This window comes from Bison bison, unplaced genomic scaffold, assembly GCF_000754665.1.
Source record: "Bison bison bison isolate TAMUID 2011002044 unplaced genomic scaffold, Bison_UMD1.0 scf7180017864525, whole genome shotgun sequence".
Lineage (NCBI taxonomy): Eukaryota > Metazoa > Chordata > Mammalia > Artiodactyla > Bovidae > Bison > Bison bison.
In genome coordinates, this window is record NW_011495076.1 from 1,465,194 (window position 1) to 1,481,270 (window position 16,077).

The 16,077-nt window shown below is 41.4% G+C and overlaps 1 protein-coding gene across 2 annotated transcripts in view; it reads left to right on the forward strand.

Moving 5' to 3' along the window:
• NPSR1 (neuropeptide S receptor 1) overlaps positions 1–16,077 on the forward strand; it is a 154,591-nt gene that overhangs the window by 122,288 nt on the left and 16,226 nt on the right. For both annotated transcript variants that reach the window (XM_010831141.1, XM_010831142.1), the window contains one exon: positions 11,127–11,203. In XM_010831141.1, coding sequence (XP_010829443.1) covers positions 11,127–11,203 — 77 coding nt within the window. The remainder of the gene's footprint in view (positions 1–11,126; positions 11,204–16,077) is intronic.

Sequence of the window (16,077 nt, forward strand, 5' to 3'; positions counted from 1 at the left end):
CAGTGCCAATGGAAGAGAAGTTGGCAATCAGCTCTTTCTGGATGGGGTGAGGCTCATTGTGAAGGGCCTTAGGAAACAAACCATAGGATGTTCCCTTTGCCCTGCAGCCAAAGGTGGACCAAAGATGGTCTTTCAGTAGAGAAGATCACAACCTCCTGGACGAGGCAGGGTCTCCCTTAGTCACACCACAGGATCCTCTCTGAAAGGCTGGCTCAGCACAGGTTGGTGGGATTGGAAACAGCACGGAGATAACTGGCTTGTTAAGTACGAACATGGAGCTTGCTGATTCTGCACCTCTTGAGTGTTCCCAAGTCTACTATCGAGTACCACATAAGTTGTCCTGGGCAAATGAAGATCAGCCTTTGTGTTTCAATATTAATAGTATAAATAATGCTGTGATAAAAATCTTGGTACTTAAAATTATTCATGAGTCCCTGATTATTTCCTCAGAACTCATTCTAATGGAATTGCTAGATCATAGATGATGTTCATTTAAGACTTTTGATGCATATTCATAACCTGCCCTATAAAAAAAGTGTATTTCTGCCAACAGCAAACAAGAGCTCTGATTTTTCTTCCCCTCACCCAGAGAAAGGTGATATCGTTTCTTTATTAAATCTTTGCTGATCACAAAGGTTTAAAAAAGTATCTCATTGTTTCCATATGCATTTCTTGGATTAAGTGATTGAATATTTTCAAGTGTTTTCTGATGTTATAGGAATTACTTGTTCTTGCTCTTTGTTCATCTTTGTCTCATAAGATGCTAAAGCTGGAAAAATGTTACCCATCACATAGTTCAGCCCCTAAACTTTTCACAAGTAGACCTAGAGCTAAAAGAAGTGAAATGATTTGCTTTCCATCAAAGGTATACAGGAGCAGAGTGATTCCCACGGTCAGCCGCTCAGCCTTTCTGAGATTGGATATTATCCAGTCATCTCTGCTGAATCCACAAGTTAACATCTATACTATATTTCAACTTACTGCTCTCCTCTTCACCAAGCTGAATCTGGGAGGAAGCTGGAAGGGATGATTAAAGTTATTTAGATAGTTGATCAAAACTAGGTAAAAGCCAGTTAAAAGAAGCACAGAAAGAGGCCAGCTGCAATGGTAAGAAAGTATTTGGAAGGAAGCGAATCATGTCATCACAGGCAACTGACACATTGATTTCAGCAGCAGCGAATATCCCTGCTTCTCTCCTGATTGATTTCCCATCAGCTCCTGAAATCAGTTCAAACCCCTGTTCCACAGGGTGGATGCAACCCTGAAGCACAGGCTCACAACATGCTGTCTGGCCAGATCTCTCACTCAGGGCTTTCACGGTCTGAAATTTCCCCCATTCATTCAAGCTGCCTCTTCTCCAACTTGCCTACAGTTCAGCTTGTGCATTTTTGTAGTGTCCTTGGAAAATGCAAAGTCTAACTTAATGATTAAAGGGGGTGATTTCAAAAGTCCTTTTCACTCAGCCCTTGTCAGACTAAGGCATGAGTAAATCCTGCTCCTTGATGCTTGCTTCCAGCCAGGGCAGAACCATGAAAATGCAGTGACCTTGTTCTGTACTTTAGCTCCCCTGAAGCGTTTCTTACCTACTCAGTCATTACCTTCCCTCCTGCCTCCTGTGGTCAGCCTTCTGCGGGAGAGAGCTTCTCTCTGGGGGGGATGCACCAGAGCAAATCATCTGTTCTTGAATGAGGACCAGGTATGAACGAAGTTTTCTGAGGCATTTGCTTTCCAACGAGTTTGAGGGATAAGTTGCTATAATTTCACCTTTGTCAGAAGTAAAAGCAACTCTTTTTTATTGTTTTCTTTTTTTCTTAACCATACTTTGGCACCCTGAGCTTGATTCTGTTGCTAGTGACTTTCAGATAAGTTTAAAGTCTTAATTCCAAGACTGAGTAGAAGAAAGAAACAACTCAAGTGTTCACTAGTTTTATTAATCATGTCTCATGCTTTATTGCCCCTCATGCATGATACATTTATATACAGATATATATATATACACATAAACATAAATGTATATTCTTACCAAAATGATTGGCAAAAAATATATATATATATGTTGTTGTTTTAATTTGCATTTCTTTCATCACGAACGAGGTTGAACATATTGAATACCACTTCATTGAGTTATGCAAGCCCCTTCGCCATGACAAGGCTGTGACACATGAAGGGGAACACATTTTATATGTTCAATATTATTTTTGGTTTATTTTGCTTTTTCTTTATTCATTTATTTTTGGCTGTGTTGGGTCTTCGTTGCTGAGTGCAGGCTTTCTCTAGTTGCCATACAGCAGAAGCTTCTCTAGTTGCGGTTTGTGGGCTTCTCGTTGTGGTGGCTTCCCTTGCTGTGGAGCGTGGCCTCTAGGCAAAGGACCCTACTGCGGTTGTCGCTTGTGGGCTCAGGAGTTGTGGCTCCCGGGCCCTGGAGCACAGGCTCCTTAGTTGCAGCACATGGGCTTAGTTGCTCAGCAGCATGTGGGATCTTCCCAGGTCAGGACTGAACCCATGTCTCCTGCACTGGCAGGCAGATTCTTTACCACTGAGCTACCAGGGAAGACCTATTTCTGTTTTTTAAGTAACTTACCTATTCATATTCTTTTTCTCCATTTATCTTACTCTCTCTCTTTAGAGATATTTTTATATAAAAACTTTCCCTGTTTTCATATGATTAGGATATTTCCCTAGTTTGTCCCTAGTTTGCCTTTTCATTTTGAATATGATTTTATTTTGCTTTCAGTTAATAAGACTGACATAATCAAGAGGAGAGAAATTATGAATAACTAAAATTAGAAAGTCAAATGAATCAGTTTGAAAAAAGAATCATAGGAAAGTACTTGGCAAAAGTTTATATAAATGCATATTAAAAAATGAATGAAATGTAAATGGCTTTCTGTAATATATAAACATTTTATATTTTAGTGTATTCACATCCACACACACTTTACATTTTTTATTTCTATTCTCTCTTAGGAAAGGATAAGTTCATTTCACAAACTAACCTATATGTTAACTTTTAAATGATTTATTATTTTACTTATTTGAAAATAATTTCAGTTTTGGGAGCATGTTAAAAATATCACTTTAAAATTGTATTATTTTATTGTGATGTCTAATTTTGAGATTTTACTTGATTTTTATGTAATATAAATTAAAAATCTAAGTTAAATTTATGTTTTTTAATGCTGGGTCATTCACTCCAACATTACTTACTGAATAATTTACCTTTTCTCTATGGTATGAAATGGTAATTCTATCATATGCATATTTATATTATAAATGTTCTTAGTGTTTAGGAGCTTTCTAATCTCTTCACTTTTTTTTGGTTTTCTCTATTCTTTATCTTTAGAGAAACCATTATACAATAATTTTTTTCTTCTTTAATATGTTGTAAATATTTCCCCAGTTTTTCATTTGTTTCTTCATTTTCAATATGTTTCCTTTTTCTCATATGAAAATACACTTAATAGCATTTTTCTCATATCAAACTGGCAACATTTTTAAAAAGACTTGGGAGTGAGGGACACAGTGGGAGGCAGAGAATGAAATTTTTTACAAACTTTATTAAAAAACAATTTAATAAAATACAATGAGAATCCTTCAAAAGTTTATACAGCAAAAGAAATCAATGGAGAGTTTCGGATTAGCAGATGCAAATTATTACACATATGGATAAACAACAAGGTCCTACTGTACAGCACAGGGAACTATAATCAATATCCTGTAATAAACTGTAATGGAAAATAATATGAAAAAGAGTATATATGTATAACTGAATTACTTTTCTGTACAGCAGAAATCAACATAACACTATTACACATTACATTTTACAACAAAACATTACATTTCAACAAAGTTTTTAAAAAGTAAAAATTTTTTAAATAGAAAAGAAATCAATCAAAAATGTCCAAGCAGAAGAGGAAATTACACGGTCCTGATGAAAAAGTACTACCTTCTGAAGGTACCCCCTTCTCATCAAAAAATCTCTGGGAATATGAAATAGAATGCATGCATAATATTCCACAGCGTGGTTGAATATGCTTTCATTTTGTTTCCAGTTAGTAGAGATTGACACAATTAAGAAAAGGACAGACCACACAAATAATTAAGTTAGTGGTTTTTCTGCTACTAATATTACATTGTTTTAATGACTGTAGCTTTATATACATTTAATATCTGCTCCAGTGTTCTTGCCTGGAAAATCCCAGGGACGGCAGAGTCTGGTGGGCTGCCGTCTATGGGGTCGCACAGAGTCGGACATGACTGAAGCGACTTAGCAGCAGCAGCAGCAGCAAGACAAGATCTATGCCTTTTTTAGATTCTAAGGCTATTCCTGGGGAAGCTGCTCACACACTCTCCTTGCACCCACTACTCCAGCCAGAACAAGCCGTCTGAACACCCCACACTCCTCTCATTCCTGGGCCTTTGTGCACATCATTCCTTATGTCTGGGCACTCCTCCAGACTCACTCTGCCTCACTTCTGGCAAAATGATTCACATTCTTTCTGTCTTATTCCAAAGACTGACGGAGTTGTCTCTGCCAATCCTAGGCCACATCCGACCTCAACTTGTCCAAGCTGCCATTAAGGCTTCATGGGAGTGTCACTGCCTGCTTCTGCAACTGTATCTCTTGAGCATGTGACTCTTGTCTCAATCTCTAGACTCCAAACTCAGCACATAATGAACACTTTGTAAATGTTAGATTAAATAAACAATGCAGACCTGACTGCTGAACTTCGTCAATTAGACAGAAGTATTATGTCACTCCATCTCTCTCTCTCTCACTCACACACACACACACACACATCTAGTATGGAAATTTCTGGTTATTTAATGCCTAGATCAGTTTCTGGCATATGGCAGATACTCCATAAACATATGTGAAAGGAAAGAAGAGAGAGAGAGGAAGAAATGCAGAGAGGAAGGGAAAGAGGAAGGAAGGAGTCATATTGTCAGTGGCAAACTCTCCTGAGAGCTGTGCGTGGATAAAGATTTAGCTGTTCCATCACTAATTAAATCAGGCTCGCAGGACCTGAAACCACAGTGACTGACAATAAAGGCAATGCATTGTTTTTCTGGGTCACCAGAACTCCTGTTGCTTCAAAATTTATTTGACTTGTCTGACTGTTGCTGGGAAAGGTTTTTAGCCCTACTGTAATTGATTTACTCTAGCTATGGTTATCTTCTTGCTACCTAATTGATTTCTCATTCTCCTATCATTTTTACTCTAGGAGATGAAGGTAGAGGCATAAAAGATCCATAGCTGGCAACTGCAAAACAATAAGTGGAAAAATGCACATTGGTCAGGGAGCACTGATTTATATTATGCAGAAAAAAATCCATTTATTTTGTTTAGGGAAAGGGGGCATGCTGTGGGGAAAGCCCCATGCAGAGGTCAGAACAGGTCTGTGGACCACAAGATCATGGTAGATATAAGGGCCCAAGGTCCTAGCCAGCACTGTCCATGGTACGAGATGTCCAAGGCCAAAGTATATTGTCTGAGAGATGGCAAGAGGTAGGTCTTTTGAAAAAGCCATCATTACTAGCCTGCTAGGTTATGGTAGATGCTTATATTTGAGTTCCCCATATCCATTCCACTCTAAGCTGCTCACGGCAACCCCTCCCCTTAGCATGTGAATGCTTCAGATCTACTTCTAGGCAATGAAATGTGAGGCAGTGTCTTTTGAAGAGCTTTTGGAAAGATTTCCCCATTTTAAGCAATGAAATGAAAAATAAAAATCTTTCTTCCCCTGTTTCCCTCCTCAGAAGCATCTGTGTTAAGATCTTGTTATACACCCTTCCAGGACTGTTCAGTTCACATACCAGCATATACATATGTACAGAAACAAATTAAACATACTGAAGGACATCTGATCTTTGAAAAAAAAGAAAAAGTTGATCAATCGCTTCACTTTCCTGTTTAGGGCTATTCAGTGGATTTCTATTGTTTCAGACAAAAAGTCCAAGACCTCAAACCCTGTACTCAAGGCCATGTGTGACCTGGTCCATGCCTCACTCTCCATCCTTTTCTTAGGCCACACAAGCTGCCTTACTCACCATGCTTCAACCACACTGGCCTTCTCTAAGTTCTTCAAATGGGCCTGATCCCTCCTGTCTCAGAGACTTTGCAAGTGCTAGTCCCTCTGCTTGAATGACCACCTTATTTTTTGCATTTAAAAAAACCATTTTATTCTTCAGATCTTAGCTGAAACTACACCTCTTCTGAAAAGGCTTTCCTGAAGCCTTTCAAGCCAAGCCTCTATTACATACTCTTACATCCCCTATATCTTATCTTCATGGCATTAGTGTTAGTGAAACTAATTAATGAGAAGAGAGACACTTTTGATCAGGGAGCATCCTTAAGCCACTAGTAGGAGAAGAGTGAAAAGGACCACGTGAAGCATGCCAAGTGAAGCATCAGCTCCCCCTACTCCCGCTTCTACTCCCACTCATGCTTAGCTTCTAGTTAGATCTACAGAGCACAACTGAACCTCATACTCAGGCCCCAGAATGAGGCAAAGGTGGAGACAGAGATGGAACCTGTGGCTCTAAGACTGTGATGGGCATCCATCAAGTCCCTGACCTGTGCTGAGTAGGAGTCATGAAAGGGGCACTTTTGGTCTGAGTGGAATGTTCTCCCTGTATCTTGAGGACAGAGGGAACTTTTGATTCCATTTCCTCATCACACAATCTAGAAGCAAGACTCAGGAAGTAGCCTCAGGCATCCTCTTCAGTACTTAATGCCACTTGAAAAGTCTTCCTCTGGTTTGCACTCTCACACTCTTCCATGGCCAGGAGCTGCCTTCAGAAGGCAACAGAAGAAAATGGGTCTGTGTTTGGATCGCCTTCCATAAAATCAAGAAATAAACCAGCCAGGAAAGGGATACTTTACTCAATCTTGGTGCCCCTTAGATTTTCAGGTTTCTAAGAAGCTTGAAATAAAGCTATGCCTGCTGAGAGAATGGAGATAAATAAAAGGCATGGAAGAAAGGATGGAGATGCTGTTCCTCAGCTGGCCATGAGAATGGGCCATTTCTGGATCTGCTTGATCTTTAAGATATGATTGCCATAGACAAGGGACTTCCCACGTGGCTCAGTAGTAAAGAAACACCTACCAAATGTAGAGGATATAGGAGACATGGGTTCAATCTCTGGGTCAGGAAGATCCCCTGTAGCAGGAAATGGCAACCTACTCCAGTATTCTTGCCTGTAAAGTCCTATGGACAGAGGAACCTGGTGGGATACAGTCCATGGGGGTCACAAAAAGTTGGACGAGAGTGAGTGAGCACCCATGCACGGCATGGACAAGACTCAACATACCAAGTGTTATACCAGCCCAGAGGCCCCAAGGAAGAGGTAGCCAACTGTCACCGAGGAAGAGAAAGGTTTCATATCAACATGATACATGGAGAATGGGCTAAAAAAATGTATTTTTAGGAAGCAAAGGAGACACAGAGAAATGGAAGACATCGAACCTTATGTTCACCCAAAGCCAACTACATATTAAGCATGGGATTGGGGTTAGTTTAGTTGGCTCCTCCTGCTGCTGACATGGAAGAAGGTGTATTGAGAGACACTGGAGTAGAGGGAGGCAAGATGGTGACGATAGAGGTGAAGAAGGCAGAGATAGATTGTGGGAGGCTTTGGATGCCCTGCTCAAGAGACTAGATAGCATCGTGTAGGAAAATGGAGGCACTGGAGGGTTTTTAAGCCAAGGAATGATTCTCTGTCCCAAAGCTCCAGTTCTGATGGCAAGTGGTATAGACATTCCAGATGGTAGCAAAGTGGAGATGTTTATAAGACTATGGCAATAAATCAGGCAAGAGAGGATAAGGAGTGTTTGTTCTGGCAGCACATATATTAAAATTAGAAGGATACAAAGAAAATTGTCATGGCCCCTGCATAAGGATGACACATTAATTTGTGCGTTCATGCATATTTCTGTGCTTAATGGATACAAAGTTTCAGCTGGGAAAGATGAGAAAGTTTTGGAGATGGATGATAGTGAGAGGTGCACAGCAATGTCAGTGTACTTAATGCCTCCAAACTGTACACTTAAAAATGGATAAAATGGTAAATTTTATGTTATATTTATTTCATCACAATAAAGAAGGTTCTAGATATTAAACAAGAAGATACTGTAAGGGTCTGAAGTGATGCTGAAGAGCAGAAGTGGAGAGGAAGGTACATATGATGGAGACATTTTGAAGGGACAATTCACAGAATTTGCTGATTAATTAGATGAAAAGAATCAGGAAGAAGGAAATAGATGTATTCACAGTTCTCTCTGATGTATGACTGTTACATCCTGAGAAGTGGCCGCATTTGGGAAATAAAGGGGCATCCTACTTATTAGTTTTCCTGGCTAACAGTAAAGCTGCTCCTGGCTTTCTACTTGCCTGACTGATCCTAGCGGGACAAGGTGGGGGTGACTAAGGCCCAAACCCCTAATACATAAAATCTTTCTTAATTTTCCACTGTGTATACGGTTGATAATCAACAAATACTTGAAGTATCATTCAATTAAGCAGTGGGGTTGCAACTGTGGTACTCAATTATACTTGATGATATTGTAACCTTTCCTTGTATTTCATTTATCTGGGAAAAAGTTTTCCTGATCTCACAAATATTCAACTTAGGGAAAAGAATAGACTCACTAGCAATTTGCTTTCTCATTTTTTCTTTCATGTAGACAAACAATTTCCAGAAAAGTCCCTGGGCAGGTATAGGAGGGTCGAGGATGCTCCTCAAAGACCCTGAGCTTTCCTGGCAGACTCAGAGGAGGTTCTCTGAGCAGGGAAAAGCAATAAGGAGGGTTTTACCACAGTCATTAACTGAGTTATATTACAGAGACCATTAAAAGCAATTAGTGCTTTGTCAGCTACTGTGAACTAGAACTCTGATTTTTTTTTTACCCAAGTGATTCTCAAGAGGGATGTTAGTGCAGTTTTAAAATGAAGCAGTGCTTTGTCTCAAAGTTTTTAGTCAAGGTTCTTAGTATATTAGAAATGTCAAATAACTAATTAAAGAAGGGTATGTTTATATTTATCAAAGGGGATAAAGGATACAAACTTTGCTAATGCTTTTGAGTCATTAGTCCTTTTTTCCTGTTCGGTGCAGATTTTGCTGCTATTGTTGTTGTTTAGTCGCTCAGTCGTGTCCGACTCTTTACAAACCCATGGACTGTAGCCCACCAGGCTCCTCTGTCCATGGAATTTCCCAGGCAAGAATACCAGAGTGGGTTGCCATTTCCTCCTCCAGGGGATCTTCCTAACCCAGGGATCAAACCCACGTCTCCTTTATTGCAGGCGGATTCTTTACCACTGGGTCACCAGGGAAGCCCCTGGGTGCAGATTACACCATGTCATATTAGGTGTGATATCATGTGAAAAATGAAGAAGGAAGGGAAAGAAAATGACATTCATTGAGCCTCTGATAATTTTAAAACACTGTGTATAGCACTTTAAAGGTTGTCACATTTGATCCCTAAAAAACTCTTAAGTTTGCATTATTAACTTGATTTGATGGTCTAAACTAAGACCCAGTCTTTTAGTGGGTTCTGGCTGCTATGATAGAGCACCACAACACAGAGCAGGTGACTTGCAAACAACAGAAATATATTTCTCACAGTACTGGGGCCTAGAAGTCTGAAATCAGGTTGCCAGTTCAGTTGGGTGGGGCCTCCCTGGTGGCTCAGTGGTAAAGAATCCGCCTGCAATGCAGGAGATGTGGGTTTGACCCCTAAGTTGGGAAGATCCCCTGGAGGAGGAAATGACAATCCACTCCAGTATTCTTGCCTGGGAAAGAATACTGAGGAACTTGGCGGGCTACGGTCTATGGGGTCGCAAAGGAGTAGGACATGAATTAGCAACGAGCACGAGCAGGAGCACGGTTGGGTGAGGGCTCTCTTCCAGGTTGCAGACTTCTCCTTGTAGCCTCACATGACAAAAATGTCACGAGAATTCTGTGGGAATATCCTCTTACAAGGGCATTAATCCCACTCATGAAGATGCAACCCTCCATATGACCTAAGCACCTCCCCAAAGTCCCATATCCTTATAACACCATATTGGACAGTAGGATTTCAACGTATAAATTTGGGGAGGAGGGACACAATTCTTCCTGTTTCACTCAGTGTATTAGTTATCTATTTCTGGGTAACATATTATTATTTTAAGTCACCAGGTTCATGGTAATTTATCTCTTAATGGGTTCGGGTTGCTTTAACTTATTATCTCACAGCTTCTGTGGGTCAGAGTCTGGACATGGTTTAACTGGGTCCTCTGCTTAGGTGTCTGCCAGGGCTGAGGTGTTATCAGAGGCTCAAGTAAGGAAGGATTTTCCTCCAAGTTTCCCTGGACTTCTGGCAGAATTGATTTCTTGGGGCTAAAGGACTCACAAAAGCTTGCTTCTTCAAAGCTAGCAATGCACTAGAGACACTAGCAAGACAGATCCTGCACACTTATGTAATCATAGACATCCCATCACTTTCACCCCAAAGCACTGATAAGCAAGTCACAGGTCTGGCCATACTCAAGGGGAGAGGATGACAGTGATGTGAACACCTGAGGCAGGAATTATGGAGTCAAGGAAAGCCTGTCAAGGCCATACAACCAGCAAATAATAGAGCTAGTTACAAATCTAAATTTTTCTGACCCCAGACCCTGTGTTTGGATTCCAGTCTCAGCTGTACCTCTGACCATCTGAATTATCTTGGAGAAATCACTTGATTTCACCCAGTCCAAGGCTCCTGACTTAAAAAAAAGCAGCGGCTGCCATCTACTGTGACTCTGTAATCAGGAAGGATAGGGGGGAGACCATGGTTGAAAGACCCTTGCCTCCACGTCTCACACCTGGGGGACTGGAGTGTCCTCAGAGTGAGGGCCCACCAGCCACTTTAACACTGTCTTTGGTCCTTTCCGCAGTGGGACTGGAGTGCGCTCAGAGTGAGGGCCCACCAGCCACTTTAACACTGTCTCTGGTCCTTTCCGCAGTGGGACTGGAGTGCGCTCAGAGTGAGGGCCCACCAGCCACTTTAACACTGTCTCTGGTCCTTTCCGCAGTGGGACTGGAGTGCGCTCAGAGTGAGGGCCCACCAGCCACTTTAACACTGTCTCTGGTCCTTCCCGCAGTGTCATCTATGCCATTGTGATCAGAACTATTTGGGTCAAAAGCAAAGCCTATGAGACAGGGATTTCCAACTGCTCAGGTAAGTCTTTTATCTGCATTACCAAATCTTTAGCTAATCTTGCTTCTGCAGAGGTTTTTCTCTAGCAAACATGAGCTGGGGTTTTACAGTTATAACAAGCCTGCTGTTATATCAGAGACCAGCTGGCACATCAGACCCCCCAAAAGCTGTTTCAGGCAGGCTTTGCCTTCTCCACATGGCTCTCCCAAAATCTGAGGAAGGAGGACTTTGGGTCTGGCTAAGCTGTGCCAGCAGAGCCCCTTGAAACAGCTCTAAGCCAGGGTCTGAGGGTAACCCTATCCTGGTGGGTTTGCAGAGAGGCACCCAAGAGGACTCTGGTATGAAAAGACAGGACCGTGTAGGGAGGAGGCCACACGTTCAGCAAAACATGAGGACAGACATTTCTGCTTGGCTTAAATTTACAGAAAAACTGTCATCTAACCACAAAACAGTCCTGGGCCCTAGGACAGTCAAAGCAGAATACATGCCCTCCCCATGGTTTGAGCATACCCCACACAGCAGAACAAGCCCAAGACTGCCTGCTACAGCCCTTCCCCAAATCCCATTTCAGCAACCTTACTGCTGAGCACCACCTGCACAATAGGTGCTGAGACTTGGAGGCCCATCTGCTTCCCAGGCAGACACCGCTGGGCCTCTGACAACAACCTGAAGAGAACACAGCACACAAACATGCCCGAGAGAGAAGAGAACGTCTCCTGGGTGTCTAGTTACTATAAAATGGCTAGTTCTGAAAAAGGAGACCATGGAGTTTCCATGGACCAAGACCACACATATATATTCATTTTTCAAAAATTATCATCCATCTTTTACAAATGGAAATCATATTAATTTAAAATTATACATATCTATATAGATATATCATTGCATTGTCTGGGTAGGTTTTTGATTGAGTTGTCACTTAACAGAGTTCATGATCCTAGTTTGACAGCTCAAGTGAGGTAGGACCAGAGGGTTTTGGAAAGCCCAGAGCTCTAGGTTGGAGGGGAAACACAGGGAAAAGGAGGGTATTTTAGTGTGCTCAAGCTGCCATAACAATATACCACAGCAAGTGGCTTAAACAATAAATTTATTTTATCACAGTTCTAGAGACTGGAAACCCAAGATCGAGGTACCAGTCAATTCTGTTCCTGGTAAGAGCTCTCTTCTTGGATTGCAGATGGGCTTGCTGGCTTCTTGCTATCTACTCACAAAGCAGAGAGGAGAGACAGAAATCTTTCTACTGTCTCTTCTTATAAGGGCACTAATTCCATCATAAGACTCCTTTTCTCATCTAACTCTATTTCCCAAAGGCCCCATCTGCAAAAATTAATACCATCACATTGGGGGGTTAAGTCTTCAACTTATGAATTTTGTGATGACACAAATACACAAGGCATAACAGGGGAAGAGTCAGGGGAAAAAGTGAGAAGAGAGAGAGACAGTGGAAATAAACACACACCAACCAAATGAGAATAGACAAAGGCTATTTAGTCAAAGCTTGCTATAGCAAGGGAATCAGCCACCATCACTTGTCTTTTGACAGAAACACAAAAGCAGTCAGAGGAGTGGTAAAGCCTCAGATGTGCCCTGATTGGGGGCTGTTGTCATGGGGAAGCTGTAAGTGTGCTGATCAAAAGCACAGCATCCTGTGTGATGGGTTAGGCATGCATATTTGGCTTTCTCTGGTTGATTTTAAGTTGACAATAGGGGCAAAAATTGAAGAGCTATCCGTCAGTAGTCAAGTCTTGGGTATTTGTGGTAGACTGTTCGAGGAGGTATTATTCAGTTTATGGACTCTGAGTTAGAAACAGTGGTCTGACTTTCTACGAGTCTGACTTGCATAGAGTAGGTTGGTTTCCTTGACTGGTTACTGTAGATAATGGGTTGGTTTCCTGGGTTGGTTGCTGCAGAGTGTGGGTCAAAGTTCCATCTTAAATATGATCTGGCTACTGTCCATTTGTTTGCTTAGTCTGCCAACACAGACTGACAAGACAGACAGTGCATCTACCGTCAGTTGTCAGTAATGCCTAACGCGGCTCCTGACCCCTTTCCTCATTCCGCAGGCACGGTCCCGGGATGAAGGAGTTAGGCCTTGTAATTCTGACTTGTCTTTTCCTCTCCTCGGCCAAGTTGACTGAAAAGGAATATTAAGGTGGTTATTGTTCTTGAGAGGCGCATGAGAAGGCACAAAGCCTTCTGCAGCTGTGCTCAGTCAGCCACTTCTGGGTCCTTTCCATACTTTACCTCCCTGAATCCTTACACAGCTCTGTAAGGTGGTATCATCATCTGTCTCTTACAAATGGAAGACAGGCTCAAAGGTTAAGCAATTTGCTTGTTTTCATAGGTAGCTCATGATATATCAGCCTATGTTTTCTCTTCCACATCAGGCTGCCTCTCAGAAGAAAGAACATTATAGAAAGGAAGGTGGTGAATGACTGAAAAAAGCTCAATTTAAAAATTTTTTTTTAATTATAAAACTCAAACTCAGGATTGTTGGCATGGCTGTCACCCGCCAGCCTCTCTGCTGAGCTCTGCCTTCAGAGCACTCTTCCAGAATCATCTCCTGAAGTGTTTTGATGTATTTAAAAATCTAAAAGGTGACCTAATTTTGCTTAAGTAGGCTGAGGTCTTCCTGTACTTTCAGATTTAAATCAGATTGGTTTAAACCCTTGTCTGTGATTTCTGCCAGTTCCAGGAGACTGGTGTGTCCTCTTTCCCTGTCCCTCTGAGCTCTCACCCCACGGTCTCACCTCCAACAGCTCGTCTGTTCCCTCTGCTCTTAATCCAATGAATCATGGAATCCATCTCGTTTCCTTAGGCTTGAAGTGATGAAGAGTTTCCACATTCTGTCAGCTACCCACCACTTGCGGGATCTCCCACTTTTATCTCAGCAGGCCTTTCACATCTGTGATTACCCTGTCTCTCTCCAGAGTCCCCCAAATCTCCCTGCTACTCAATTTTCTAGTTCCTGCACTCTTAGATTCCCCCATCCTCCAGTCCCTGAGATTTTATAAAGCTGCCAAGAGATCCGTTTTCCACTGATATACAGTATGCCTCTCCTCTCCAAAGGTGGAAATGGCTACAATCAGTTTTTATTCTCTAGTACAAGTTTATATGTCCATCATATCAATTTTTTATTTGTCTATATCTTTGTATCAGCATCACTGACCCTTTTCTGGAATGAGGAGCAGAGAGTAGTTCCAAAAATCCTGTGTACTTTCTGTATCTTATTCATAAGCAGCTCGATTGTCAATCTCATTAGAGCCAAGTAACTCCAGAGTTGGCTAGGACAAAGGTTTCCACTGGTTTTAGTATTCCAGGATTACTGCCCATCAACAAGGGGAAATAAGCAATGATTAGTGTGAACAGAAGCTAACTTTGTAAACAAGGCTGCAAAATTCAAGTTTCAGAATCATTCTTCTTCCTGGCAAGTATGTCTATTTTCTCTCCCTCAAGTCTGACAGAAAGGAAAAGAAATAACTATTTAATAAATGATTTACAGACTTTCCCCAAAACAAGTGCTTGGCAGGCGAGAGGTAGAGAATATGAGGTTTCCAATCCTGTAGGTTATCCTTTATAAATGAGCTTGCTTTGGATGCCCAGGGATGTTTACTCTTATAAAACAGAACATTTACTGCCTGTGGGCAGGAGATAGAAGAGGTGCACCCATGAAATGGACAAAGTGTAACATATCTGGATATAACTGCATCTGGCCAATATGACTTGGAAGATATGATGTGACCCATGCTATAGCCAAAGTACATGTTTCCAGTTAAATGGGGCAGAACAAGCTGAAGAAAAAAGTTTCTGATTAGGAGCAATTGGGTTAAAGTCCTGATCACTTCCAGCTAAATAAACTTAAAATAAGCGCTTTAAGTACTTTTCTTTATCAGTACGTGAGAGTGAAATGGCTTTTCTGCAAACAACTACCTTCAACAAAAGGCAAAAAAAAAAAGTTGTTTAGCCACTAAGTCAGGTCTGACTCTTGCAACTCCTATGTATATACTGGAGCCTGCCAGACTCCTCTGTCCATGGGATTTCCCAAGCAAGAATAATGGAGTGGGTTGCCATTTCCTTTTCCATGTGGAAAAAAAAAAAAAAAAATATATATATATATATAATAAATGAAACTTATATATATATATAGCATGTTTGTGGATAGCAAGATTCAGTTCTATAAAGATGTCTATTCTCCTCAAATGATTCACAGATTGATATAGTTAAAATCAAAATTCAAATGGGATGTTTTCTTAAGCTTGATAAGCCAATTTAAAAACATACATGGAAATTTCAAGAGTCAAGAAAAGCCAGGAAGACAGTTCTGGAGAATTACAACAAGGTAGTAAAAGTGTTAGTAGCTCAGTCGTGCCTGACTCTTTGCGACTCTCAGCCCACCAAGCTCCTCTGTCCATTAGATTTTCCAGGCAAGGACACTGCAGTGGGGTTGCCATTTCCTTCTCCAGAGGATCTTCCCAACCCAAGGATCAAACCCAGGTCTCCTGCACTGCAGGCAGATTCTTTACTGACTGAGCTACAAGGGAAGCCCAAGGTAGTAAAGGTTTAATGTATAAACACTGATTTATCATAAAGTTAGAGTGACTAATAGAGTATGGTATAGACACAATTCAATAGGAAAAAAAAAAAAGCTCCCAAAGAGACCCACACATATAATATAAGCACTTGATACACGACAGAAGATCATAGGGTAATCAATTAATTGGATCTTCACCTCAATTCATCAATTCAGTTCAGTTCAGTTCAGTCGCTCAGTTGTGTTCGACTCTTTGTGACCCCATGAATCGCAGCACGCCAGGCCTCCCTGTCCATCACCAACTCCCGGAGTTCACCCAGACTCACGTCCATCGAGTCAGTGATGCCATCCAGCCATCTCATCC